The sequence below is a fragment of the Colossoma macropomum genome, unplaced genomic scaffold (genome assembly GCF_904425465.1).
Source record: "Colossoma macropomum unplaced genomic scaffold, Colossoma_macropomum, whole genome shotgun sequence".
NCBI lineage: Eukaryota > Metazoa > Chordata > Actinopteri > Characiformes > Serrasalmidae > Colossoma > Colossoma macropomum.
In genome coordinates this window covers 35143406-35171314 of record NW_023494804.1, presented here as the reverse complement: position 1 = coordinate 35171314, position 27909 = coordinate 35143406, and the positions used below count along the sequence as shown (strand labels likewise).

Here is a 27909-nt window from a genome sequence, read left to right as displayed (position 1 = left end):
TGTGGTGTGACTGTTTGCCTAGGCACTGATCTAACAGGCTATAAATCTGATCTGATAGGCTAAGAAATACAAACAACCCATCACTAGTATAACTTACCTTGGTTATCAAACTAAATCATAAAGAAAACAGTGAAAATGGTGAACCAATGGTTCCTCCCACCTTCAAGAAACATTGTCAAAGGGAGTTTTCCTAGTTTTTAAACAGGTGTAGCGATGGTCACATTTTTAATTGGCCCTTAAATGTAAAACTACTGCCAGTGTTTATGGGTTACTTGTGGTTTTTAGGTTTTGTGGTGCTGCCATCTACAGGATTGCTGCCATCTACAGGATTGCTGCCATCTACAGGATTGGTGCGGTGCAGCTTGATGATGTTAATCCATCTAAATCCATCAAAAAAAAATAAATAAAAAAAATACAAAAACCAAAAAAAAAAACTTTAAAGAAACAAGAAACAGAGAGCCAGTGTTTTCTTCACAGGGTTCGACATTTATTTGAACTTTGACTCAGCCATACTTTGCCTTCCTCCATGCCCCTTAGTAAACAAGAAATATATACATTAAAGATATGAGTGCATTATGGCATAATAAATGAGAGTTACACTAACTCAGTGCAGAAACTGCACACTCTGGTAAGAAATGGTTTTAAAAAAATATCGATGATATCATCAAACAAAAGATTAAAGGTCAAAAAAATAATACATAATAAACAAAATTAAAAAAAGTCGCCTCTGGTTGTCGTCATGGACTTCCCCATAAATTGGCATTAAATGGTGAACATTACAACATGCTAGCAGCTGAAATGAAGCCACAATACTGAAACAGCAAAAAGCAGAAGGCGATAGATGGATAGACTATTCAATAATGTGCACAAACAATGCATCTAGGCTTGACCATGTCTCTAAATATTGTCCCTCAATATACCTGCAATCTGAACGGATGAGAATGAAGGGAATGTCCTCGTGTGGGCTCTGCTTAAAAAAGGAAAATAAAAGAGAATACCTGATCAGAGACTGAGACGGATTGGTATTTACCTGTTTTCCCCCTAACATGCTCCGTATGGCTTTTGGCCCATTGTAAAGTATACGGTAAAAAAAGGTGGAAAGCACCGGGCGCCGCTGTACTGGCCTTGTGGATATGTGCAAGCGCAGGAAGGACAGTGAGATGAGCTGGATTAGCTAAGCGAAGGGGGGATGGTTAGATGTTAAGGGTCCCTCGTTGATAAATGGGTCGGGGAGCTCATGCAGTTGGGACTGGAGCACGGAGCGAGGGATGAAGACCACCAGCCTTCCTCACAGTCCCAAAGACAGGAGAGCACACAGCAGTTTACGTAGGACACAGAACTGAAAAACACACACATTACACACTGTCAGTGCAAAACTCTGTTCTGATTGGCTACCCTGTATTGGGGCTCATTTAAACAGAACACTCCTTATAACTTCAACTTTAATGGGTGGGGCTAAACTGCTGTAGCAGATTAGGTGGATACATGTTTATACAGCGGTTTTCATAACATTGCAAATCCAATGACGGATTGATTTATGTTCTAGTTTTTTTTTTCTAGAACTCTATGTCCAAAGAAGAGTGTACAAATTACTCACAGTTGGTTAAAAATTGTGTGTGATTGTTACTAAACCTGTGAAATGTAGAGGAAATAAACAGCTGAATGACTCTTTACCTTTTAGTATATAGTCAGTTAGCAGTGTTGGGACTTTTTCACTGTCCTCCTTCATGGCGTACAGGACTGAGAGAGAAGAGAAAGAAAAGTATGACAACATGTCTATGTTCATAAAAAGTTTACTTGACAAATCACACTTTATTTATTGTAGTCTACACTCACCAGCCACTTTATCAGAAACACCCACCTTGTACTTCCACTTTATAAGGCCCACCTTCCTTGCGGGTCATGTACAGTTTGTTATTCGCCTTATACCCCATTCATCATTGGTCATTTTCTGACCAGGGTCTGCTACTGACCAATAATTTGGGTGGCAGACTGACTCTGACATGGTACTTTCAATGGCCTTACCTGCATGCACCTTTCACCCTCCTGATAAGCCCTGGCTGGAGTCCATTATTGGTCCATCAGCACTTCCCCTTCTATGTACTGTTTGGGCCACAATCATCTCCTTTCTACTGTTCACAAGTCTTATTGCTCTTGTTGTGTTACTGTTTTGCTATATGGCGTTGACCAGTGGAGGACCTTTTTTCCAAACCAAAGCAAGGATTTGTTGTTTTGCTCTTAGGGAGATTTTCCTTATCACTGTAGCGCTTGGCTTGGGGTTAGGATTTGGACCAGGGTTAAGGTTGGGTTCAGGTTCTGAGTTGAGGTTAAGGTTAGGGTTAGGAAAGAAAATTATGGTCAGTTTAGTAGATATTAAATTAACTGTAACTTAAAAATAAATTAGGTATCTACAAAGCATTTAAAGTGGACTATCCAAATAAAGTGTCACTGAAAATTGTAGTATGGAAGCGTGTGTGGAGCTGGCATGAGTGTATCAAAAACAACAATTTTAGTTAGCTAGGTGTCACTGCTGGGCTGAGAATGACTCAGAAACTGACCACTGATGAAGGTCTAGAGAGAGACTAATATAAAGTATACAACAAGCTAATAAAAACAGTCAAATTTAAATGGGCTACAGTCAACAGCAATGTGGACCTACAAGGTGTTCCTGATAAAGTGGCCATAAGTGTAAATGCAATTATAAAATTTGTAACGAACATTTTGAATATGTAGACCCCCACTGTTAATGTCATGTCATGTACTGGTGTTTCTACATGAAGGCCCACTTACTTTTTGTGAGCATTTGAAGTTCATCCACAGTTGGAGCAGATGCCTTCTTCTCATAGGGGATAACTGTGTTTAGGTACTGCACAATACAAGAGAAAACAAAGGCCACATTCAGAGAAAGGCAGACAATGCTGCAGTCATTCATCCACACAATGAGGCTAATTCGGTCATGGTCGCAATGCAGTAATGGCCATATTTTGCTGTGTAATGCTTCCTCACCTGTCTGTCTGTCCCTGAGTTGCCGAACGTCTGTCTAATGCCCGTCTGCAGGATGTTAGACAGCCCCTCCATACTGAAGCGCTGCATGGAGACATCAGAGACATGAAATATTAAATACCTCTTAGGTAACACTGCCAGAAGCTCTAAAACCACACTCGAAAAATCTTCTCTCATCTAGGGCTCTACAACTGGATAAGCATTCGACAACAGACTGAGCATTCTAGAAATATTACAGAATTTGAATGGCTATTTCTATTGAGGGGTTGAAAGTTCAGTTCCCATTTGTGCTCTATGGGAAAGTGACTTTATTCCAGATCTAAATGGATTTTAAGGACCCTGCCCTTATACTGTGAGCTAGGGACCGGCCGATATGAAATTTCCTCATTGATACCGATACCGATTTGAAAATTTCAGATAGTATCGGTTGATATAGTTTTACATGGTCACAAATGAAATACACTTTAGTAGTTTTAGTCAAACAGTTCATTACTGACTGATGTACATTAATTGACAATGGTTAAATAATATTATGCCAGTTCACACTTGACAACTGTCAGCCAATCCAGATAACTCCATGGAACCTTAAAGTGGAATTTCTTACAGTGGTTGCAGTAGGAACCAGCCTGAAGTGTTAAATGCCTCTAAAAGCTTCCTTACAGAAAGCTGTTACACAAAATTGTTATGAATACTTTGCCTGATGCCTGAAACATTGTGTTACAATCATTTTGAGATAAATTTTGGCCTAAAATGTATTTTTTAAAATACACTATGGTCAGATAAGTACACTGTACTACAGTTAAACCATTATCAACATTACATATAAAAACTTGTGATGGTTCTTTGCTATTTTGGATAGTAAATAAAATTGCTGTATTTGTGTTGTAGACATTGTGACTTCCGGTTCCTATCACCACCACTGTACATATATTAGTTTCTCTGGAGTGGAGCATTTCACATCAGTCCACTCTGAATGACTGCTGGCATATCCGTGAGTCTGTTACACAGACATTCTGCACAGTTGGTGGACTTCTCCTTTAATATCTGCAATTTTCAGGTGACAAATGAGTTCCTTCCTTGTTTTCTTGAGTTACATTCCTTGTTTCAAATAGCAACAACACAAACAGCATGAGAAAATGTGTAAACAAAGCCAATGTGACGTGACCACAGTTGGAACATGGAAGTGATTTCATTACAGTAAGTTTGCAGACAGAATCAGCGGGATTTCCACCTGATGAGGCTGAGTGTCTGGGAATGCTTCCTCTGCTCTTCCAGTAAAGTGCTAAGTGCAGTTTAAGCTAATGGAGGAGGTCCATTAACCCAATAGAGAGAGAGAGAGAGAGAGAGAGAGAGAGAGAGACAGAGAGAATAACCTCTCACTACTGAAAGCATCTCACACACTTCTACTCACTCACTTTCACTCACTCATTCTGCTCTTGTGTGTTTTTGTTTTGTATCTGGTGTCGACCAGAGGAAGATGGGCTCTTCTTTTGAGTCTTAGTTCCTCTCAAGGTTTCTTTTTCTTCCTCTGAGGGATTCTTTCTTACCCGTCACCCTCGGCTTTGGGTCTTAGACCCGGCTTTTCTCTAAAGCTGCTTTGTGACAACACCCTTCATTAAAAAGTACCATATAAGTACCATTCAAATAATATTGATTAGACTCAATGTTTCTCTCTCTTTCTCCCCCTTCTTCCCTTTCTCTCTCACTCACTCCCTCTCTTCTCTCTGTCTCTCTCCCTCCCACTCTCCATCTGTCTTGCTCTCTCTTCTTCATCTCACTTTCTCTCATTCACAGTCTCCCCCTCTCATTTTCTCTCTATTAATTTTACTCTTTCTCTCTCATTTATTCTTTTTTCTTTCTCCCCCTTCTTCCCTTTCTCTCTCACTCATTCTCTCTCTTCTCTCTCGCTCTCCCTCCCATTCTCCATCTGTCTTGCTCTCTCTTCTCCATCTCTTTTTCTCCTTCTCGCTCTCCTTTTACTCTCTCCTCATCTCTTTCTCTTCCACTTTCTCTAATTCAGCCTCCTCCTCTCATTTTCTATTTATTTTACTCTTTCTCTCATTTACTCTTTTTTCTCTCTCTCTCTCTTTCTCTCTGTCATTCTTCATCTCATTCTCTCTTTTTTCTCTAGTTTCTCTCATTCTTATTCTTACTTTTTCTCTCATTCTTTCTTATTCTCGCTCTCATTCCCTCACTCATTCTTTCTCTCTCATTCTCTCTTTTGCTTTTTCTCTCTCTATTTCTCATTTCCACTCTCATTCTCTCTCCCACTCATTCTTTCTCTTTCTCTCTCTTTATCTCTTTCCCTTTTCTATGTCATTTTCTCTTTCTGTCTCTCATTCTTTCTCTCATTCTCTTTCTGCCTCTCATTCTCTTCTCTTCATCTCTCAGTCACTCCCACACACAAACACACCACCCAACTAACTTTCACTCTCTCTCTCTTTTTCTCTCCTTCCCCCTTTCTCCTGCTAATCAGGCACACTCTTTTTCTCACTCTCACCTTGACCGGCATGCTGCTGGGCTTGTCGGGGCGGGTTGACCCCTGCAGGCTCAGGGCCTTGTCTTTGCGGCGGCGCTTGCTGAGCTCGCGCTGCTCTTTCTGTCGGTTCTGCACCTCCATCAGGGCCGTAATGAACGTGTTCTTCACCTCCTTCTCGAACTCCAGCTCATCCCGCCGGGCTAGCTGAGCCACCAGCTCCTCCGAGTATTCCCGGATAGCTGCCTCCACACGACACAGCAGCTCCATCAGAGCCGAACTCGGCATCAGACTCAGACCTGCCAGAGAGTTAGTACAGCTGAATTAGTTAAGAAAGAAAACACTCCCTCATAAGCAAGGAAATCAATTACAACATATTCAGTTACACTTCTAAGCCATCTGCTGCATTTATAGCATGAGATCTATTACCAATAACCATAATTTTCCTGTACTTGAAAAAACAGAAAATCACAAAAGTCACAAAATACCCATCTATAACAAGCGCATTTTAAGTCAAAAAGTTCTCTAATCTTTCACCAAGTGCAGGAAAATGTAGTTACTGTCTACGGTAACAAATCATTTCGCTGCTATCGGATCAAAACCTCACATCTCCAAAATAATAACTTTACAGGAGAAGGAAAAAACATACTTTACTTTTAATGTAAGTCAATGGAACCAGACATTTTTTCCACTTCATTTTGGGCCATTTCCTTTGGTCCATTCATCATGAAATTTACACACAATGTAAAGGACAACAGGCGTTTTCAAATTATGTCAAAAACTGAAAAATGTACAAAAATGGACGAGGTTTTGTTCTAACAGCAGCGATATGCTACACTGTAGTATTCCTTTAAAACTGTCCGTGAACACCACTAATGCTGGTTTATGTCTGTGACTCTTAGCTGAATTCCCTTTTTGTTTCAGAACAAGACTTGATTTGTGTCTCGGTAACAATGCTTGGCACTGATGCAAATAGTGATGAACTGGTCAAGAATTTGTTGTGCTCAACTTCACCACAAGAGGGCATCATTGCTTATGCCACTGAGGTGATGCCACCAACAATTTTTTTTAACAGCCAGTGTGATTAAATTAGATTTCTAAAAAGTCCTGAACAATAGATGTTTCTGATGAAGGGAAATATTTTCTGTACTACTAAAAGAGCATATCATCACTGTCGGAACAAAACCTCTCCATTATTTTTTATTTATTTAGATATTTTTTATCATAATTTGAAAACACCAACTTTCCTTTTAAGGAGTGCTGAAATTTCACTATGACCGGACCACTGTGGAGCTACAAGGTTTTGTTTCAACAGGGTCTTTGCTAGCCCGTCAGATATAAGCTTCATTTTTAATGAACATTTTGCAATGACCCAAACTGTCGTTTATTCAAAATACACCAAAACGGCAACATTCAAAATGAACTTCAAATAAAAAGAAATTGTTTTATATAAAACAAAAGACTACATTAGCTACAGATAACATTAAACCTCTTTAAATGTCTTTTAAACCTGTCTATTTGCTGTAACTAGCCGTCCGGGACATTACGTTGAAATGCATGCTGGGGACTGTAGTGCAGCTCATGGTGAAGTGGAGTAATAGTAATAAATTTCACAGGCCTGATAGGAATGTGCCATGGGCCTGACTTGGCCTGCGGACATGGGTGTATACCAATAGCGTGCCTTAATGTACAAGTAGGTTGCACACCTGGACATATGCAGCACAAAATCAAATTGTTAGTTGTTGTTTTGTAAGGTGGGTCTGTAGAAGGACGTCACATAGTGGCAAAACAGTGTTGTCGCATTTATTATGGCAAGGGTTGATATGGTTGCAGAGTTTCGTGTTGCAATGGACAGTCCAAGGGGAATCACTGCAAGCAAGGAACAAACTCAGCAAAGGGAATTGCCTGCTCTAATCTTTTGGAGCAGAGTGGCCGAGGGGAGACCTTTGTTAATAACTACACACCAAACAATTCAGCTACAGTGGCGTGCGCTTCCCTCACTGGACTATGGGTGACTTGAAAATCGTGACATGCTTAGTCATGGTTTTGCCCTTACTCTAAAAGATGTAAGTGCAGTCCACTCATGTTCTGGATTTCTTTCAACTATAATTAAGTGTCATCTACATGAGTATAGGACAATTCCAAACGACAACATGTTGCCTTCAAGGTGAGTGAAGAGGTGCTTCAGGTCCTACCAGAATGCAACACTGATACTTCCATTCTCCAGGATGACCACTGTAGGGTGTGTAGGGCCAAATCTGTGTGTGAGTGGTTTGACGAGCTTTTAACTGCAACACTGTGATACTTAAGGCCTGTTTACGCCTTTCATCAACATGCATTATTGGTGATCGAATCAAGTTCTAATTTCACTTGACCTCATAAAAAAGCCAGGTGTAAACACCCTCAGGACGTGTTGTGATCGGATTATGATTGGATCACTCAAACCACAATCCGAGGTGGTCACACATGGATCGGGACCACATTTAACACAAGTAAAAATGGAAAGTGTTTTCATTAATCATATACCATTACCATACGACTCGTATCGTAACAAGAAAAAGAAAACAGAAGATAAACAGACACAATGTATGAGCTGATGTACTTTTTACATGGGAAAGTGTTGAAAGTGTAAATGGAATCCAGCCAAAGTATATTCAGATATAATCCAGACATTAAGCACATGTTAACGCAAGGTCCTTCATGCATCCAATCAGAGTACAGTGGGTAAAGCTTATGCTTTGCACACACTTGCACTCAAATTACTGGGCTTTAATTCTTTGATTAGCCAAAATCACTGGATATCAGCCCCACAGAAACAGGCACCTACAAACTCTAGCAGCCTAGCTGAAGTGCACATCCAGTAGAAGCACAGGCTTAAACTGGCAGGAACTCATCTCAAGACACAGGCATACTCCTGACCTGACAGGACTGGTGCTGTTTTTAAGAGTGAGGGGAGGATTTACCAAGTGTTAGGAATGAAATGACTCAAGTTTCTTTTGGGAGGGCTTATTTTTCTTTTTATCTCTCTGATAATCTTTGATATATGCTTAGTGACTGTCTTATCTCACAGTCTCTCCTCAAATTGCACATCTAATTGATCTAATCCTCTAATAGAACATCCCTGTTTAAAGTTTAATCTCATTTCATTAATCAGAATTCTCATCACTCATTTGTCTGAACTGAATCAGACTGTGCTAATTCAGCAGTCATGCTATAATAAGAACTCTTGAACTCCAGCTGAGTTTAAAGTTCTAGCATGTGGGTGTGACTGTGGATCAGATCGGACAGAGAGTGACTGACCTTCGTAAGAGCAGTTGTTGTTGGAGGCCTGAGAAAGCATGCGGATCTCCTCCAGGAGAGAGGGGTTGGTTTTAGGGGAGGCAACTCCGCTTTCTTCCTCTTCCTCTTCCTCAGTCTCGCCTGGGTCTGGAGAATTCTCCATCATCTCCACGATCTCCTCGATTACCTGATGATGAAGTGCCAAGATGAAGGTGTAAAAGAGATTTACAACACGCGATAGCGATGCACTGAAATCAATACATTGACTTAAAACCAGGACAAAAGCGCGCAGCTCTAATGAGCTATTAATTTGACAAACTGCACTGATAACACCTAGACGGCTACACTCCCACAAACTCCTACTGTCATTCTGCCGATTTCCACCATAATGCACGGATGATTTTAATTCTTCATGCTGTTTAATGGTGTTTTAGCTGGGTAGCCTAGCAGTAAGGATGTAAGAATTCTAATACAGTACTGAAAATCAGAAAAAAAGCAGTGTTCAAAACAGCAAATAAAATTTTAACATGAATTAAAAACTAATTCATACACCCCTCGACCTCTTCAGAGGGTTTCTCATTTGCTGTCCTTTGTGCATCCTAACAGAGTAAAGAGGGAGGGGTTTATGCTATGAATTCAGATGAGCTCAAATTACTGTGCTTTATTTATATCACTTATGATTTCAAGGCACTGTGATTTCTGGGGCTTGTGTTTTTATTAGAAGCATTAAAATAGGTAAGCTTGGGATCTGAATAATTGGCACTTTGTAGGATCAAGACTTCTTGAACATGGAAAGTCAAATCGAATCTTGTCCTCAGATTTGAAAATCGTATCAAATTTGAAAATATGGGAATTATTGCACCACTCCACATTAGCCTATATTACTTGGCAGCTGTAACCTGTTACATCTGAATCCATTCCGATGCTTTCTATCAATACAGGTACAGTATACAATCAGCCATAGCTAGGTCTTTATACCACAGGCCTACTTTATATGAACTTATGTTTAATAAAGTTGACGGCCAACTTTTGTTATAATCTTTACTGTTTTACCAAACAAGGAGTATTAACAACTTAAGATCTGCCACCAAGTGCATTTAAAGTACACTGTAATTTTTGGGCATCTGGAGACCTCTATGTTGGTAATGTGTATTCTACTACTGTCATCATATTTTCATCAGATACCTTCACTGATTTTGCATTTGAGACCTAAACATCAAGCTAGACCTTCTTTTTCAGCCTGTGTGTGACGTAAAGATGTATAACGTGTCCAAAAAGAAAAACTCCTCCCAAATCTGACTCAACACGTCTGACTTTTAACTATAATATCAGGTGTTACATGGTGACTCGCAGCAGCGCATGCACATCATATTTTACCATGTTTTTCTCCCAATTCAGTAATGCTTCTTCTTTAACAATGTTAACAAAATCATAAATTTGACAGTTATGACAGAATCTTTCTCATATATCACCATAACTCATCCACAACTCATTGGCTACACTGAACAACACTGATTCCACATTGCTGACACTCATAGAAGAAGAAGATGGATCCTAATTTCATGGCCAGGGCCAAAGGTTTATTACACACTTCTACAACCTAAGAATAGCTCAACCAGTTTGCACTGAAGTTCCTGTAGTTACTGAATCATAAGCCTTACTATGTAATTAGTCTGAGATTTTAATGGGTAAACCTCTGCTTAAAAACAACACATACAAGTGCTTAATGCACTCAACAATAATTTTAACAGATGCACACTGAGTAATATATAAAGATCATTATAATGCAAATAGCCTAAGTTAAACATTTAGGGTGTGAAGATGAGGCTGTTACTAAAACATGGGTACTTAGCCATAGCATGGCGTGTGTTAAACACTACACACCCTAATTTAAGATTTGTTTCCTGGCTAAACTTGAAGCAGGTTTAATTCATCTCCTCCACATCTACAGCACAAAGCACTATTCCACAAAGACTCGTATGATTAGACTCACTGAATTAGGTTAACTCACTCATAATGTGTACTGAGCGGACAATTCAGGTTCAAATGCTGTTATCAAACCTTACCTGCCTGCCTACTGATACAATTCTGTCCTAAAATTGTCTTTCAAGCTCCTGGCTAAACGCTTGTAAAGCCGCCGAAAGGTATTCACAAAATCATTAATAAAATTCAATCAGACAGTTAGAAATAGCTGAAAATAATAACAGTTATTACCACAAACAAGGTGTGTAAAAAGTCCTTATAACTATTCAATTTAGTTATGTTACTTCAGGAAATTATTTCATGTACAATGAAAATTCAAATTTCACCATGATTTGATTTGATTATTTTGGTACAATTCAGATTATTTTACAAATACACTGAATACACAAATGTGACTAGCAGAACTAAATACACAGAAATATTAAAGTGAAATATTAAAGGAGAATTCCAACAATTTTTCTACATTTCTGCATAATTCAGCCACTGAGATGTAAACAAAGACATTCAGAGTAGTTTGATGTGAAATGCTCTATACTAGACACAGTTTTGTCTGTTCTAGAGTCAAAATTGTTCACAATGGTGATGATAGGAACCAGACATCTGAAGAGTTTAATGCTATAAAAGCCACCTCTGAATTTTTTAATTGTATGATATGACCTTTTGATACACGCTGAGCCCAAAACACATTAGAGGTACATGCACGGCACTGTAAGGTATAACTATCCTGAAAGAAAACTTTTTTTGGATTTCCCACTATTTTACCAATATCAAATTTTAATATAAAAATGCAGAAGGCAGTTGTAAGTTCACAGGTTGTTTCAGATAGTAAATCAAGTTTTGTGCTGTGACCCCTGGTTCCTATCACCACCACTGCAAAGAAATAAGAGTCTGTACGTTTTAATACAAGTAATCATTTCACATCAAACCAAACTCAAGAACTCAATTATGCATACATTTGGAAAAATCTGTTAAAGTCCCCTTTAAAACAAAATAGAAGCTTTTTTGGAATCGATTTGATTGAAACTGAATGTGAATTGATTGAAATTGAATTTGAATTGATTGAAATTGAATTTGAAAATGTCCTGAGGATTTTATTTTGGCCAAAATATGAGAAAATTCTTCAAAAATCATGTAACTGAATTGACACCTTCAGCTGAATTTTTTTTCACACCCCTAGCAGAGACTGAGGATGTTAGGCCTGCTCACCTGGTCAGCAGTGATAAGAGGTTCCTCACTCAGACAGTTGCCATTTTCATTCTTTTCATTCATCTCCTCCTCCTCTTTTTCATGAATCTGTACAAAGTAAATGAGTAACAGGGTCATTAAGGCAACCTTCACTGGGTGTCTGATAGTATTAGCATCATGCTAACGCGTGGTAGATGTCAGAGTGGAGCAGCAAATGACTGTACATTACTCCATTATACTTTAGTGTCTACAGCTAATGTGTGAAGAGCTGCTGGACTCAGTCCTTGAAGCTATTTGCTGCTTCCTGGTGTAAGTACGATGAACAGCTTCTTCTGCTATGTTTTCAGAGCAGGTTGCCTATTCAAACGAGTTCACTCTGACCTTCACCTACTGCATCTGTATTGTATGACTGATTACAAAAAACACACACTTATAATAGAAGCCAATGGGCAGCTTCAGCAGTTGGCTTCTGTTAAGAGACAGAGGTTTAGCTGAAAAAGACAGGAACATTCCTTTAATGTTTTGAGTTCATCTGATTATTACAATAAACCTGGTAATTTATCTACATTTAAGGGGGCTGTATGTTCCAGAACAGGCTGAACTATAAAGCTGTATTCCAAATCCAGAAAGTGCAGAGAACACTGCTATGTCAGGCTATCAGCTGGAAATCGTCCCAGACGTGGCTGATGGAAGATTCAGAGCACTTTAGGGGGATTTTGCTGCTTATTATTATCTGTCTGAACAGAGCACGTCTAAGGTTGGGCCTGGCTCTGGCTAGAAAGAGATAGAAAGAGACAGAGAGAGACAGAGAGACAGAGAGAACTGGTAGGGCAGACATGTTTTGTTGCCCACATCCTACTGCCAATAATAAGTGCCAATAATACTGTATTCTGAAGAGCAAAAGTTTTGTTGATTTTCTACTTGAAAATAAGTTAACACATCCTCTACAGAGAATACACTTTAACGTGGCATTTTTCTGGAAATTGTAGTGCACAATTTCTATTTTATTTGCTGTGTTTACATATTGGAAAAAATACAACATAAAATATAAAATGTGCCATAACTTTTGCACAGGCCAAATTTTATTTTTATGAACACTTCTAGGTTAAATTCAGCAAATAAACAATAAATGTGTATTAAAAGGTGAAGAAGCGTGCAAACATTTGCATATGTCTGTATTATTTACAAGCATTGCAAATAAAATTGACATTAATACAAACTGCTATTACAAGACGCTTCATATGTTTACATTAACTGTTTACATTAAAGGGCCCATATCATGAAAACGTCCATGTAGAATCTTTCTTGCCTTTTGAAATAAGAATAATGTGGTATGTAAACATTATTAAAACTTTGAAATGTATCATTTACTCCCTAATTCAAAAAGTCTACGTAGGCTACGTTCACATTACAAGCCTCATTGCTCAAATCAGATTTTTTGCTCAAATCCGATCTCTCGATGGTTCACACTCGTTTAGGTAAGTGACTGAAATCTGTCATTAATGTGAACAAACCGGCGTCCTGAAATGACCCTCAGGCGCACATCCTACTCAGTAACGTCACGTGAATGAATCACCTGTATCATCAGCAAACAAACTAACGAGCAAGATAAGATAATTAACTCTGATCAGCTCTCAGCTTCGTTATTAGAGCGAGACGAAGGTGAAAACAGTGAGGTGTTGCTTTTCCACCGTTTACAGGCTTTAACTTCTGTTAAAGTGGCGCTGCTGCCATGGTAACGCTGAATGATGGCGCAGCACAGTGGAAAAAAAGCACATGAATTCCGATCTGAGCTTCACATTAAGGTCGCATGGCCACAAATCAGATACGTATCCAATCTAGGACCACATATGAAAGTGGCTCGGGTCGGATTTGAAAAGATCAGATTTGTGTGTCCACACAGCCCTGAAAACATCAGATCTGAGTCACATTAGGGTAAAAAATCAAATTTGTACCACTTCAACCTGGTAATGTGAATGTAGATATAGGGAATCTGAGCTGCAACAACGGATTTTTTTAATTAACTGTTCTTGTGATGTCACAAAAATTGACACATTTACCTGCAGTCATATGCAAAGGTTTTTGTGGGCATGGTCAAATGACTTGATTTTTTAGGTGAAAATAAATGAACACAGAGAACACATTTAAATATGGCTTATAAAGTGTGCTATAACCTTTGCACAGGGCACATTTCATGTTTAATATAGTATATTAAGTATTGCTCCTAATACATTTATATTAATATTTAATATAGTATAGTTACCCCATAAAAGCTTTGTTTGAAGAGATGACGTATCGGGCATTAGCCACTTACCTCGTCATCTGAGATGTTGCCATTCAGCGTCTCTGAGTTGGGGCCATCCCAGCTGGACACAGAAGACGGCATGTAGTTATCAGTCAGAGCGTCCCACACACTACAAACACAAACCCAAGCACACACATTTATGTACACAAACAGCTGCACACTAAAACACACAACATCCAGAGCCCTACATTATATTCTATAAGTACTAGAGAAATGTGGCCTACAAATCACAAACAGCCAACACAGATACATCAACACAGATACAGCTACAATCAGCACTCAACTTAACAACTGAGAATCCATTTCAGATTTAAAGAGATAATGGTTTAATTAAACTGTCAACATTTTAGAAAATGTAGAAATTGTTATAATTTGGACCCTAAATGATCAAAACAGCCATAAACAAAAGCTTTTGCACAAAAGCCTTTGAGATATTTTGAGCTCAAAATGTTTACAAAATTAACAGTTCTGTCAAATTAACTGCTTTAGCTATTAGCAGCTTTCCATGTTTGCATAACAGATTGAATAACAGATTTATTTTTTTGTTTTCTGTCTGTATGCGCATTGATGTGGGTCTTTCCATAACTTCATGTCACTAGCCAGCCAGTCAGAGAACAAGCACTCATTCACAAGTGCTCTGACCACAAACACAACCAAAAAAATGCCTCCAGCACTGCACTGCAACAGGAACACGCTGGTACCGACCCATTGTCTGTCCACAGCCCAGTGTCTGGAACCATCAGACTGCCTCACAGCCGGACCAAACAAATCTTAGGTCATCCTGGTTATATAACTGACCTGCTCATGCTCCGCCCACAAATGTGTTATTTTCTAGCAACTGCCAGGCTGCCAGATGCCAGGCTGGACAGAATATTGTGAAAAACTCAACCTAATGAGAAACAGCAGCACACTGTAAACAAGCTTTGTCAAAATATGTTATTAATTTCAGATCCTATTTGTTTTGTATGCATGTGGCAGGTCACAGTGTTAGAATATTGTATTCAATATGTGTTTTTTATCTTTGGCTAACATTAGCATAGTGGTACATTCTTCAAATTCTGATATTGTTGCTCCCAACAACTGCCTAGTTTTGAGAACTTTCTGCCACAAAGTGGCCATTCTGATGGTGGAATCAACGATGATCTATTCAATTGATATAATCAAATTAATTAAGTTCCCCATAACTCTGTTATCAGATTAGCTTGGACTCTGTTGGCTCTCTGTATGACATGTTGTGACTCTGTGTTGAGCTGCTAGAGAGCAATGAGGGGTGAAATGGTAGGAGTGAGAGCCCCTGCTCTGAAAACAATTCACACCTCTCCACAAAGACAGCCGCGCCAAGATAAAACAGAGATCACATTGTGGCTTTCTCCATATCAAAAAATTGTGTACAACTGCCACAATAAAAACAGCATAAACGTTGACATGCTTGCTTACCTACAAAGACAAAAACCCTTTTTCTCTTCCTAAAACATACAGATTTCCATTAAAATATATTCTATCAACATTATTGAAGAAAAAAAAAATATTGCTAAGATTAACTGAGGGAGTCCCAGAAGAGGAGGACATAGAATTTTAGAACTATTGTGAAAATGAATTTACTACAACAATGCCATACAGTTTGTTAGTGTAGCATTTTAAACTGGAAAGTCAAAGCTATTTATTCACTCTAAACTCTGTTTTGATAAAAATTGGTGTTTCATGAGGCTTTCCCAACGTTTGCAAAGAACAAATGTATTTGTGAGCAGACCATGAATAGATCCATCATCAACCAACCATGTAAAACATGCTGCAATTTCTAGACTCATATTAGAGGTGATCGTGGAATTGAGGCACAGATTTTTTTGCTGAACTCCGGAAAAAGGACAGAATGAATTTGGGCCAAGAACAGTCGCTGTGGGGAAGAAGAACACATCACAGCAGGAGCGTCTGTGTAAAACCTTATCACGCTGGCCCACAAACTGACTCACAGCAAAACAAGCCTTCAAACGAGCCTTCTGTGCTCAACAACTGCAAATTCCCTTAGACATGAACATACGGTCAGAGCCAAGAGTCCGTGGAACTAGTAATGGTTCCTAGATACAGTCATAACAAAACATGGAATTTGACTGGGGGAGTGCAGAAATCTGAATTTTGTTGAATGAAGTGAAAATAAGTACCCATCCTTCACTGGGGAAAAATATGGTATGTGTGTTTTCTGCTCATTTTAGTGCACAATTTCTATTCATTTGCTGTGTTTAGCATTTAAAATATGCCATACCTTTTGCAGAGGCCACTTTTTTATGTTTTTCTTTTTCCCTCAGCATGTTAAATCTAGCAATTAAACAGTAATTGTGCATTAATTTGAGCAGAAGTGTGTATTAAAAAATATCAACATATCCGTGGGCCAGCGAACACCTGTTTTTATTTCATTTTTAATCAATGTTGTGTTATAATCTGAACTGGCCTTGAAATATTACATGAATACTTGAAATATTCAAAATTTAAATGTGCCCAGGAGCTCCGTCTTTTAAACCTACCTATTTGCCTGAGCTAAATGCCTGGCTGACATTGGGTGTTTATACTGGCTGACCTGCAGGTGGAATGCAGCTAGTGTGTTTGGTGATATGACTGGTGTAGAATTGAGGTGTAACTGCTGTCCCATAGACTGTTGTTGGAGTAGGAGGGTCAGAGCGCACATTATGTTGCAGTGCATGCTGGGGACTGTAGTACAGCGCATTGTGAAACAAGCTAATATTAATAGAAAATGTAAATACTTTTTGTGGATAGGAGTGGGTCATGGGCCTGATTTAGCCTGTGGGCCTCGTGTTTGACATGAGATATAGAGGATGTGTTAACCTATTTCCCGTAGAAAGTCAACAAAACAGGACCAGGCGCACCCAAACTTTTGTATATGACTGTACCTATTGTGTCTCAGCAGCGAGTCAAGTCAAGTAGCTAATATGCTTCAAATTTACTTGATTTAAATGTAAATGTAATTATGTAATGATTTTATCTTCCAGTTTATTTACTTTTGTTAATAATAGTGTTGATGTAATATTTTTTACTCAAGTGGAAAAATACAGACACATTCAAATCAAGTAAATTCAATGCATTTTTTTTCAGCGTTTGATGATGAACAGGTTTGGACGCATGCTGTAACGTGAAGAGATGAAGAGGTAATCTATCATTTAATTGATTTGCTTTTCTTTTCTCGCTGACAAAGCGTAATTCAGAAATAGGCCACGGTGTCCGTTCTCACTGACGTAGTTATCGGTACAGTTCATTGATGCATAGTGTGCCCTCTGTGAGGCTGGATCAATAAGAATACCCGAAAGCACCTCTGCACCACTGTGCTATATTTAGACGGAGGATTTTTATATTCCAAACTCTCCCATCTGGAAAGCAGCGCAGTGACAACCAGCCGACAGAGAGAGTCTCGTACAAACAAAAGCTCTGAGGCGTATAAAAATATGCTAAATAATTCAGGGCCAAAGTCCACACACACACACACACACACACACGCACAGTGAAGCCATGGACTGAGAGCATTCTCGTGTTGCTTGACAGACACATCAGCTGGCAGAGACACACAGTCACACATCAGTGGCTGACTGTAAGACTAGCCGCAGCTTCTGAAGGCAGAGCGCATATAACAAGCTGCAATTCGATGACACACAGGGAGTTATTTGTAGATTACAGATGTTTTGTTTCTGGGGAACATCAAGGCTTTTAGCTGTGGTTATTTATAACTTTTTGTTATGATTATTGCTGGGCAATATGGCAAAAATACAATATCACAATACGTCAAGAACTCTTCATGATGCATGATATGACACAATATTTTTTTCTGATAAGCAATGAAGTTGAGCTGACAAAATAGTGTCACATTTAAAAAAAAACACTATAAAATGATGCACACAATGATTTGAATTTACTGTGCTGCACAAAAGCCAATTAAGCAGGACTAAATATCCTGTCGTTGTAAGCAAACATATAGTCGGGGAGTGTTTTTATGCTTAGAGAAGCATACTGTGACATAATTTATCACAATTATGATAATTATTGTCTTATTACCCAGCTCTAGTTATAACTGTATCCAGGATACACTAATGTTCAAAAGTTTAGAACCACCTGTCATATTTATCATTTATTTATTTCTTTAGTAAAAGCTTACACACACTTATATTATAAATATTATGGATTAAGTGTGTGTTTTTTAGATGTTTAATGTTTCATGAAACAACAAAAAGTAATTAAATGATAATTAATGTACTGTAAGTGTTTATTTATAGTAATGATACAGTAGTAAAGTGGTATAGTAATTGCATAGTGAAGGTATAGTATTGTAAAGTTGTACTTGCCAAGTTACAGCCACTGCAACAAGTATTTGGACACTTGTGCCATCCTTGAAAACCTATTACGCAGTGTTGCATCAATACCGTGATACTGGCACTTAACCCCACAAAGTCCACACTAAGCCTTCTTATTCAATAACTACAAGGACTTCAGTGTAAAACTGGTTGAGCAATTCTAAGACTATAGAAGTGTATCATAAAAGTTTGGGTCTGCCGGTGGGCCCTGGCCATTTAAGGGGTTAAATACAATATCCGCATCTGCAGTACAGAATACTGAGACCTTTAAGCAGTTTCTGATGTGAATATGTGCTACTGAGTGACGTTTGCATGTGCCAGCAGACGCAGCTTAACTGAAGCAAGCAATATGTCAGTGGTGGTGGATTACATCACGCTTAAGATAAGCAGTGGTAAAAATGTTCACTGCAAAATCTGTAATGTCAGTTTTTTTAAGGGGAACAAGAATTTCAATGCATCAAATTTATTTAAGCATCTAAAGATAAACCATTTCAAAGAGCACAGTGACTTTTTGTAGCTGTGAAGACATTTAAATATTCAGTTCTCCAGCCAGTAAATTTCATTCAGGTTTAGTATTCTTAATTTACCACAAACATAGATTCTACCAAAATAAAATATTTTAAAGGTCAAATGGTATAAATATCAGGATTTATACACTCTTAAAAATATGGTTCTTTGAGGGTTCTTCAGTAAAAGGAATGGTTCTATGTAGCCATTTCATTTCATAACCATTTCATAAAGATAGTTCTACACTCTTAAAAAAGATGTCTAGTGAAAGAAATGGTTCTATGTAGAACCATGAGTTCTATATAGAACTATTTGCATGCTTAAATGGTTCTTTACATGGTTCTTCGGATTGATGGAGAATGTGTTGTATATGGTTCTATATAAATCTTTCTGGATTTTTCTGGTTCTATATAGCACCAAAAGGGGTTCTTCTATTGTTACAAGCCTGACATCACATACAACATATTCTCCATCAGTATGAAGAACCAAATATCAAGTCATGTGCATTTTTTTATAAACAGACCATTACAAAGTTTAAATTTTCTTGATGTGGCTGGTCTGTTTCCGATTGATATTGTAAGAGCCGTTTCTTTGAAGAGCTCTGCAGTTTACATACACATTGCCTTTGTGCACTTCTGAATTTAAGATCCCATCAATGAACACCAGCTCACTTGTATTGTAAGAAAAACAGCCCCAGATTCTGACGATTCCATCTCTGTGCTTTATGATACTCTTAGAGCAGCCTGGTTGGAGTTTTCCTCCAAGGTTTCTCCACATGAGCCTACGCTCAGTTAGAGGTTGTGCTAAAAGTGTGTCTCTCTGAAGCAAATATCATTTTATTATTGAACATTTTATGTAAGTAACATAAAGAACTTCATGAAAGTTTACCAAGGTTTAAATGGTTCAAGTGTCCAGAAACTTTTCATCTGACTGCTTTCGAAATACAAGGAATTTATTAACTTCATTTTTAGAGTTACACAGCTTTCTAATTAATTTCAAAATAATCTACAGCTCTTTCCATCATTCGGGTCACATCAGAAGTATTTTCATTTTTTAGAGCCTTCTACAAATTATTTGAGACGTGTTAGGCTGTGCAGCACTAGCATTAATTTAGAATCATCTTACATTGAAATATTGGATTTATATTATTGAAAGGATTAATTCTAAATTTTTAACTGTTCATGTATTTTAATGCTCACAGCTGTCAGATAAATGGTTCATTAAGAACTATTACTATTTATGTCATTTTATAACTATCAATAAAATAATGCATTAGTCTCATAGATAAAACATCTAGAACACTCAACGGAGAGAGGGAAAAAACACTCACTCTTCATCCTGAAGCCTCTCCTCATCCTCCTCAGTGTGTGATTGGTTGCGCACTGGGGCCAGGCCCTCCGTCTTGGTGTTGTAGTTGTGGAAGCACACGTTCAGCTTCTCATCAAACTCGTTCACCAGATCCTCCATGGACTTGAAGCTCATCATCTCTGAGAAGTTCTCCAGCTCAGAGAAGTCTTCCCGGCCCAGAGGGGCCAGAGGCACCGTCCCGTAAGGCCGACGGGGTGATGGCTCTGGTTCCAGCTCGTCTATTTTACACGGCCGGAGGTCTTCAAACTCCTCATCAAGACAGACCAGCGGAGCCTCCATACTGATGCTTTTACTTAGACAGCCACTTCAAGATCAGCTTGATCACAACCCTGACCAACCCAGCAAAAACAAACAAATACAAATTTCTTATCAAAGGTTGTATTACAAACTCTGCTAAAGCATTACGTTTGGCAAAGAGCCCCAGATCTACGTAGCCAAGACATGCCTGGTGTCCAAAATGTGTTGCTTTAGTTTTGTGCTAGAGCCACAAGCCTAATGTAGCTAATGGAAGCTTACAATTTAGCATCTTCACTATCACACTTGCCTCAAACCACATGACATTATTCCCAGACAGACCTAAGTGGTTGCTGACACTGTAGGATATACTGTTATCTATAAAATGGACAAAATGCAAATGATTAGGGTATCAGCTACTGTTACTTTTAGCTGTTAGCTACATTATCCTCATAGCTCTAGGGCAAAATTAAAGAAGCAAATTTCAGAAACCAAACATGATTTGGCCGATTAACAACATTTAAGCTAAAGGAAAAACTGTGCAATTTGATTGCTCATCAAACTATTACTTCAAGTCCTCAGACAGGAGTGGAAGACCCCCATAAAAAAGAAAAATGAAGACAAAGATCTCCTGAAAGGGGAATTCCACTCTTTTCTCAAAACTTCTGCATAACTGAATCACTGAGATGTAAACAAAGTCATTCAGAGTGGTTTGATCTGAAACGGATCCCTGTAAAGAAACTTACTGATTGATTTCTTTACAGTGATGATGATAGAAACCAGGGGTTGCAAGGTGTAGAACACAAATATAGCCATTTTATTTACTCTTCAAAACAACTGTGGAACCTACATGTATCTCCTGAAGTTTTATATGCACTGTTACTAATGTTAAAATAGTTATAAATCTGGAAAAGATTTATAACTTGGGGGAACTTTTTGGACTTCTAATGCTTGTGTGTACCTCTCTGCCAAGAATGGCTTTTAAAAAACACATTTTAGGCTAAAAGCTTTTCTCAAAGGTAATGTAAAACTCTGACTCAGGCATCAGGTAATGTATTTGTAACCATTTTATGTAATAACTTCCTGTGATGTAGCTTTCAGAGGCATTAAACGCTTCGGAGGTCTGATTCTTATCACCACTAGTGTGAACACATCTGACTCAGTACGTTTTTCTTAAATGGAGCACTTTACGGCAAACCACTCAGAATGACTTTGTTTGCATTTGAAACTGTTCCATTACACAAAATTTTAAAAATCAGTGGAATTCTCCTTCTCAGACAACAATGAGTTCAGGTGGAAAGGCAAAACAGACCTTTCCTTAAGTCTCCTGCTGCTCAGTTATTTCTCCTGAGCAACAGATCCCAGTAATCTTGTGTCTCCTCTTGAGTTCTAGTAGAGATCTCAACAGTCACACACTGCAGTCAGGTTCGACTAGAATCTTTGACTACAATCAGATAATCATATTTATTTGCAACTGAACTAAAGACAAGAATCTCAACATAAACTCAATTTTTTCTTCATCCAAGACTAAGAGCCTTCTCAGTAACTATTATCTGGGCAGAATTATCTTATTTCTCCTTTTTTTCTAATGCTATTTCTCCTCCAGAGCCATCAAAGTGCAATAACATTCTCCTCCAGGGAGGCAGGCAAATTTGTGTAGAACTAAAGACTTAAAAACTTGAAACGCAAACAAATTTGTTAATGAGTCTTCATTACAGGTTACACAGATTACACAGTGTGCAAAGGTTTAAGTAAGTTGTGACACCTGATAAAGAAAGTGTTACTAAGTACTGGGCTCGTTGGGGTGTCCAAACTTTTGCACATGCCACAACTACTATTTTTTCCTTACTTTTAAGCCAATTAAAATACATTGGCCCCACTCTCTCTGGGTGGGTAGGATGGTCTCCACCCACCATTCAATGTGATACCAGCCAGCATCAGAGTCTGTTAGCTGATGGAACTGAATTGGCAGTTAGTTTTCTCCTTCAAATGTGTTGATCTGTCCAATAACACTGCATTAGCAGCAGCTCAGAAAGATGCAGTGTCACTTTCACATGACTCAGAGGAAAAGCATGCAATAATTAAGAGTAACATGTGTAAAATCATATTGTTTCAGTGGTTTGCTGGAGAGGATGTGTTGACTTATTTTCACTTCACTGTCCAAAAAAAAAAAAACAAGTATCTCCAAAATAGAATTTACAGGAGAGGGCAAAAACGTTCTTTGCTTTCAAAGTAAGTTAATGAAAAAAGTTTTTATTCTAAGCAATTTTGGAGCATTTCTATTGGTCCAATCATCATGATGGAGATACATGTTTTTCATTGGACAGCAATGATATGTAATTTGGCCAAAACTTTTGCACAAAACCGTATATTTACATTATTTTACGCCAGAGGACTGTGTTCTAAAATACAGCCCTATTAGACATGTCACACACCCAACAACAAGCTAACTAGCCAAATGCTACACCAGCAGAACCACATAATTCAACACAGCCCACACAGAGCACAGCTCTATTCAGCATTTTATTCTAGGAGTAATGACTAATGCTATATCTACACCAAAGGGTTGCAATTATTGTGACCATACCAGTCAAAGCATTTTCCCTACCTATCTTAAGAATGGCTCAAAATATCAAATCTAATAAGGCTACACATCTGAGAAACCATCACATTTCCTTTCTGCGCAAGTGACTAATAATTTTACATGTACAGAAAATATAGCAAGACTTAATTTGACTCTGCCGGCTCCTCTACTTTGTGTTTTATTCACACTCTGTCTAATTTAGCAGGGCTGTGGGGAACTCACTGATGAACTCTGGGACTCAGGGACACGGACTAGCAAGAAGTGATTACATACACCTAACACAGTGTGCTTCTCAAACAAAGGAGACTCCTTAACATTAATACATACATTCACACAGCTGAATACAATGCATTATGTGCACTCTCAAAAATAAAGCTGACAAAAAGGGTTCTGTACATAGAAGAACCACATATGATTCCAAAAGAACCTTTTAATGAACAGCTCATTAAAGTATCATTTTTATGCATGAGATGTTTGAGTGTGGAGAATCTTTTTTTTTTAAAGTTTAAAGAACGTCCATATTATGTAAAGGTTCTTACCAACTGACCATTTTCCCTAGAACATGCATCCTAGTCAAGAACCTTTATTTACAATGGTGCATGTTTTTCCTTCCTGAGAGATCTAAGAGGTTCTGCATGCTGAAATATTAATTTTTCATTCAGCATTTGCAGAATACGATTAAATTTGAATGGGTTATTCATGCTTTCTTGTATGATGTCATCGTCATCATAACTTGGCCACATTCCTTAGGCAGTGGTGCAACGGAAGAATACAGGAGAAGGCCAGAGATATTAGAACATGCACTCTCTGTTATCTGATGCATTATGAAGTAAACTGAACATGTTATTTTGTACTTAAGAATGTGAAGCAATTTACCTCATCGCCCACCATAATAACTGTTTTTACACTGCAAAAAAATGGTATCTTGTCAAGTAAAGTGATCTTAAATATAGTCAATAAATCTAATATTTCCCATTTTCAGATTGTTGTAAGCTTAATATAAGATTATATAGCTTATTTCTAGACATTTGCTTGAAATCAGCAAAATTATCTGCCAGTATAGTGAGATAATTTCACTTAATAAAATGACCTAAAACAAGTAAATAAACAAGCTAGATGATCTTATATTAAGTGCACAACCATCTCAAAATGGGTTATATTAGATATTTTGACTAGATTTAAGAGACAAGATACCATTATTGCAGTGCAAGAGTAAATACAGTATATACTTGATCCACAATACACACTAAATACACGTGTGACAAATCATACCCTCCAGAATGATTGGCATCCTTAGTAGAGAAGAGAAAAATGAGCAAAAACAACTATAAAAAAATGACTTTGTTCTTTATAAGCTTGATGAATACAGTCATACTATTGTTTTAGATTCCGTTCTTCTGGGAACAAACTTAAATGGGGCATTTTTTAGTTAATTTAAGTGCACAGTTTGTATATTGGAAAAAGTAAAACATAAAATGCGCCACATTTTTTCAGATTTGCCATATTTTATATTAGTTTTTTTCCCTCTAATATGTTGAATATTACAGTAGAAGTTATTACAGAATAATAGCATTACAGAAATATACAGTAGTTGTGCATTAAAGTGTGTTCTCTGCAGATGATGTGTACTTATTTTCACTTAATTTAACGAAGAGTGCCCAAACCTTTGTATATTTATATACTGCAAAATCAGAGATTATCTTCATTTATGTAATTTCCAGTCAAAACTGCTATTAAGTGCAAGTTATTCATTTTTTAACATGAAGAAAAAAAAATACACAGAAACCTCAACATCTAAATAAAATCTCTAATGTTCAGTATTAAGTGTGTCCACTCTTTGCCTTTATTACAGCTTCCATTCCTTTTTAGAGACTTGATTTTAATTTTTTCAAAGAAATATTCAGAGAGATTTTTCTACACCTCCAAAGTTCAGTCTTAGAAGTTGGTTGCATTTTCTGCTCTTTACAATCCGAGTAAGCCCGAACGCATTCAATGATGTTGAGGTCTGGACTCTGGGGTGGTCAGTCCATTGTTCTGAGACCACCAGCAGCTTCTTTGTTTGATTTGCAAACATTCTTTGTCTATTTCCTTTTCTCAGTAAGGGCTTTTTGACAGCTACCCATCCTTTCAAACTAGTGTTGAGTGGAAGAACATAAAAATCTACTAAATTTTTCAGATCTGAAACAAGAGTGAATCTTAATTGTCTCCTCTCTCTCAATGATGAGAGATGTAAGTACTATTTGTCTAATGGTGACAATTTTGGTGGTCTACCAGGTCTTGCACAGTCATTAGGAGTCCTATTTCATTTATTTCTTTTAATCATTTTTTGAACTCCAGTTTTGAAACGTATATATTTTCCTTTAACTTTATCCTTCATTGTGAACGTGGATTATTTTATATCTAATCTCATCAGAAATGTCTCCAGAAAAAATGAATAATTTGTACGAAACGGCTGTTTTGACTGATAAAGTTGGAGAGATGGCTGATTGGATGGACGGATGGATGAATCGATGGATGGACGGATGGATGGATGGATGGATGGATAATAACATGTCATAAGGTGCCCCTGATTCTAGAGGCCTATTTGCACCTGCACCTACATTTACACCTGCAGTAGAACAATTAAAGTCAAGAAAACTGCAGGAAAAAAAAACACTTAAGGAAAGACACAAAGACAAGATTAACTCTAACTATGCATTTTATGAAGTTTATGTTTGTGTAAAAGTAATAGAAAACATCACAGCAAGAGGTTATTTTCCTGCAAGGTTTTTAAGTGCAGCCTGTTTTGTCTCCATGAATGAGGCCCGGGGGGTGTGTGGAACTTAAACAACACTAGGCAAAATACAATTGGATCAAAATCCATTTAAATCAGCCTGACATAAGCCTTTCCTTTCGCAATGCATTACTCAGCAGAGTGCCAGGCCAGGCCACTAATGCTTTACTGTCTTACTGTACTGATACAGTGTGAGTGTATGTCTGGGTTATATTAAAGCACAATCTTTGCTCTTCACATTTCCTTAGGTCTGAACTCCTGTGGGACGTGTCTCTCTCCTTACTTCCATGCCTGAAGCCATAACCAGTCAAAAAAAAAAAAATACAAACAAGGCCAAATACTACATAAACTACAGAACTACAGCCAATAATCAGGACACCAAGCTGAGGTCACATAGTGTAGTGACATGGTAGCGAGTCGCTGGCCTTGATTCATTCAGCCAGTGAGGGAAACAGCATTGTGCTGGATTGTAAATAGACTGTTGACAAGAGAGGGATCAATGGAACACAAACATCACGGCTGGAAAAAAAAAATCACTAAACACTTTCCATAGCTGAATTATACAATTGTGGAACAAATAATCAATTCCAAATCACTGAAACATCATAATGGAATTGCTGCAACTGAATATTACTATTCAAATAAATATGATTGTAAGTTTATCATAAGTATATCCTCTATTATTGTCACAAAGAGTAATATATCATTCTGTGGAACAAATGTTTAATTACAAATCACTGTAACAAAATACAGAAGTTACAGTTATAGAAATAACTAAATATTGTTATTCAAACAGATAACATTATCTATTCCATATTATTGCCATACAGTTGCCTGAATATAATTATTCCAAGGGATAGGATATGTTTATAATACATACAAACTGAAATTCAGACATTACTATATTTTCTATTTGTATCACAAATAATGAATAGATTCCTAGCTGGTCTCTACACCTGGTTCCACCTGCCTGATACAACATTAGCATCATAAGGATGCTAACAGGCCATGAGCGTCGAGCTGAGAAAAATATGGCGGCACGAGACGGCTGCAAAAAACATGAGTGAGAAAGCAAGCCACCATAAATCAATCCAGCCATAGACTGAAGGAGCATCTTCCTGAATTATGTCAAACAGAATGAACTAAATTCCACACTAAATTCCACTAAGTGCTAAATATAACAGAAAAAATGTACATTATATATATATATATATATATATATATATATATATATATATGTGTGTGTGTGTGTGTGTGTGTGTGTGTGTGTGTGTGTTATGCTGTATGCTGGTTATATGAAATTGTCTAAATACACAAAATTACAAGTGGAATCTGCTGTAGACACAAAAGCTGGGTGAGGTGAAAGAGGAGGAATAAAAACAATAGATGGATGGAGAGGATGGATGAAGAATGAAGATCAAGGTTATATATTCCCTAGAGAAAGAGATGCTGGGAAAACAATGAGGAACTGGAGATAAAGGAAGAGAGAGAGAGAGAGAGAGAGAGAGAGAGAGAGAGAGAGAGAGAGAGGGATGCATTACCTGCAGTCGAATCTTTCCTTGTTGTGCAGCAGGCTAGAGAGAGCCCCTCCTTAAGTGCGAGCAGGTCAGAACCAGACCACCATCATGCACCATGAAATGATGGCAGACACTTTCATTTCTCTCGTTCTTTCCCCTCTCTCTCTCTCTCTCTATCTGTCTCTCACACACACTACCAGACTCGCTCACAATGGCCGTGCCGCTCTATTCCACAGCCCACAGCAAGCGGAGACACAGGCGCTCGTCTTCTGATCAATAAGCGGCAGCCTTCTCACAGAGCCTGCGCATCGCTACGGCAACTGACCAAATCACCACCCCCCTC

General features: G+C 38.0%; 1 protein-coding gene across 3 annotated transcripts; it reads right to left on the bottom strand.

Annotated features, from left to right (window-relative positions):
- Positions 1-463: 463 nt before the first annotated feature.
- Positions 464-27909, bottom strand: fez1 (fasciculation and elongation protein zeta 1 (zygin I)). 3 transcript variants are annotated; one of them, XM_036594367.1, is made up of 10 exons: positions 27591-27909; positions 20421-20787; positions 14241-14292; positions 11948-12034; positions 8780-8945; positions 5504-5778; positions 3007-3087; positions 2791-2866; positions 1676-1740; positions 464-1341 (listed from the first exon to the last, which is right to left on the bottom strand). In XM_036594367.1, the coding sequence occupies exons 2-10, from the start codon at positions 20735-20737 to the stop codon at positions 1201-1203; spliced, it is 1260 nt and encodes a 419-aa protein (XP_036450260.1). In that variant the 5' UTR covers positions 20738-20787; positions 27591-27909; the 3' UTR covers positions 464-1200. The 3 variants fall into 3 exon arrangements, 2 of the variants coding, with proteins under 2 accessions (XP_036450260.1, XP_036450262.1); XM_036594369.1 differs by having other exon boundaries at positions 464-1339; positions 1675-1740; positions 14241-14340; positions 27591-27907; XR_005008600.1 differs by lacking the exon at positions 464-1341 and having other exon boundaries at positions 1675-1740; positions 3007-3089; positions 5505-5778; positions 14241-14340; positions 27591-27906.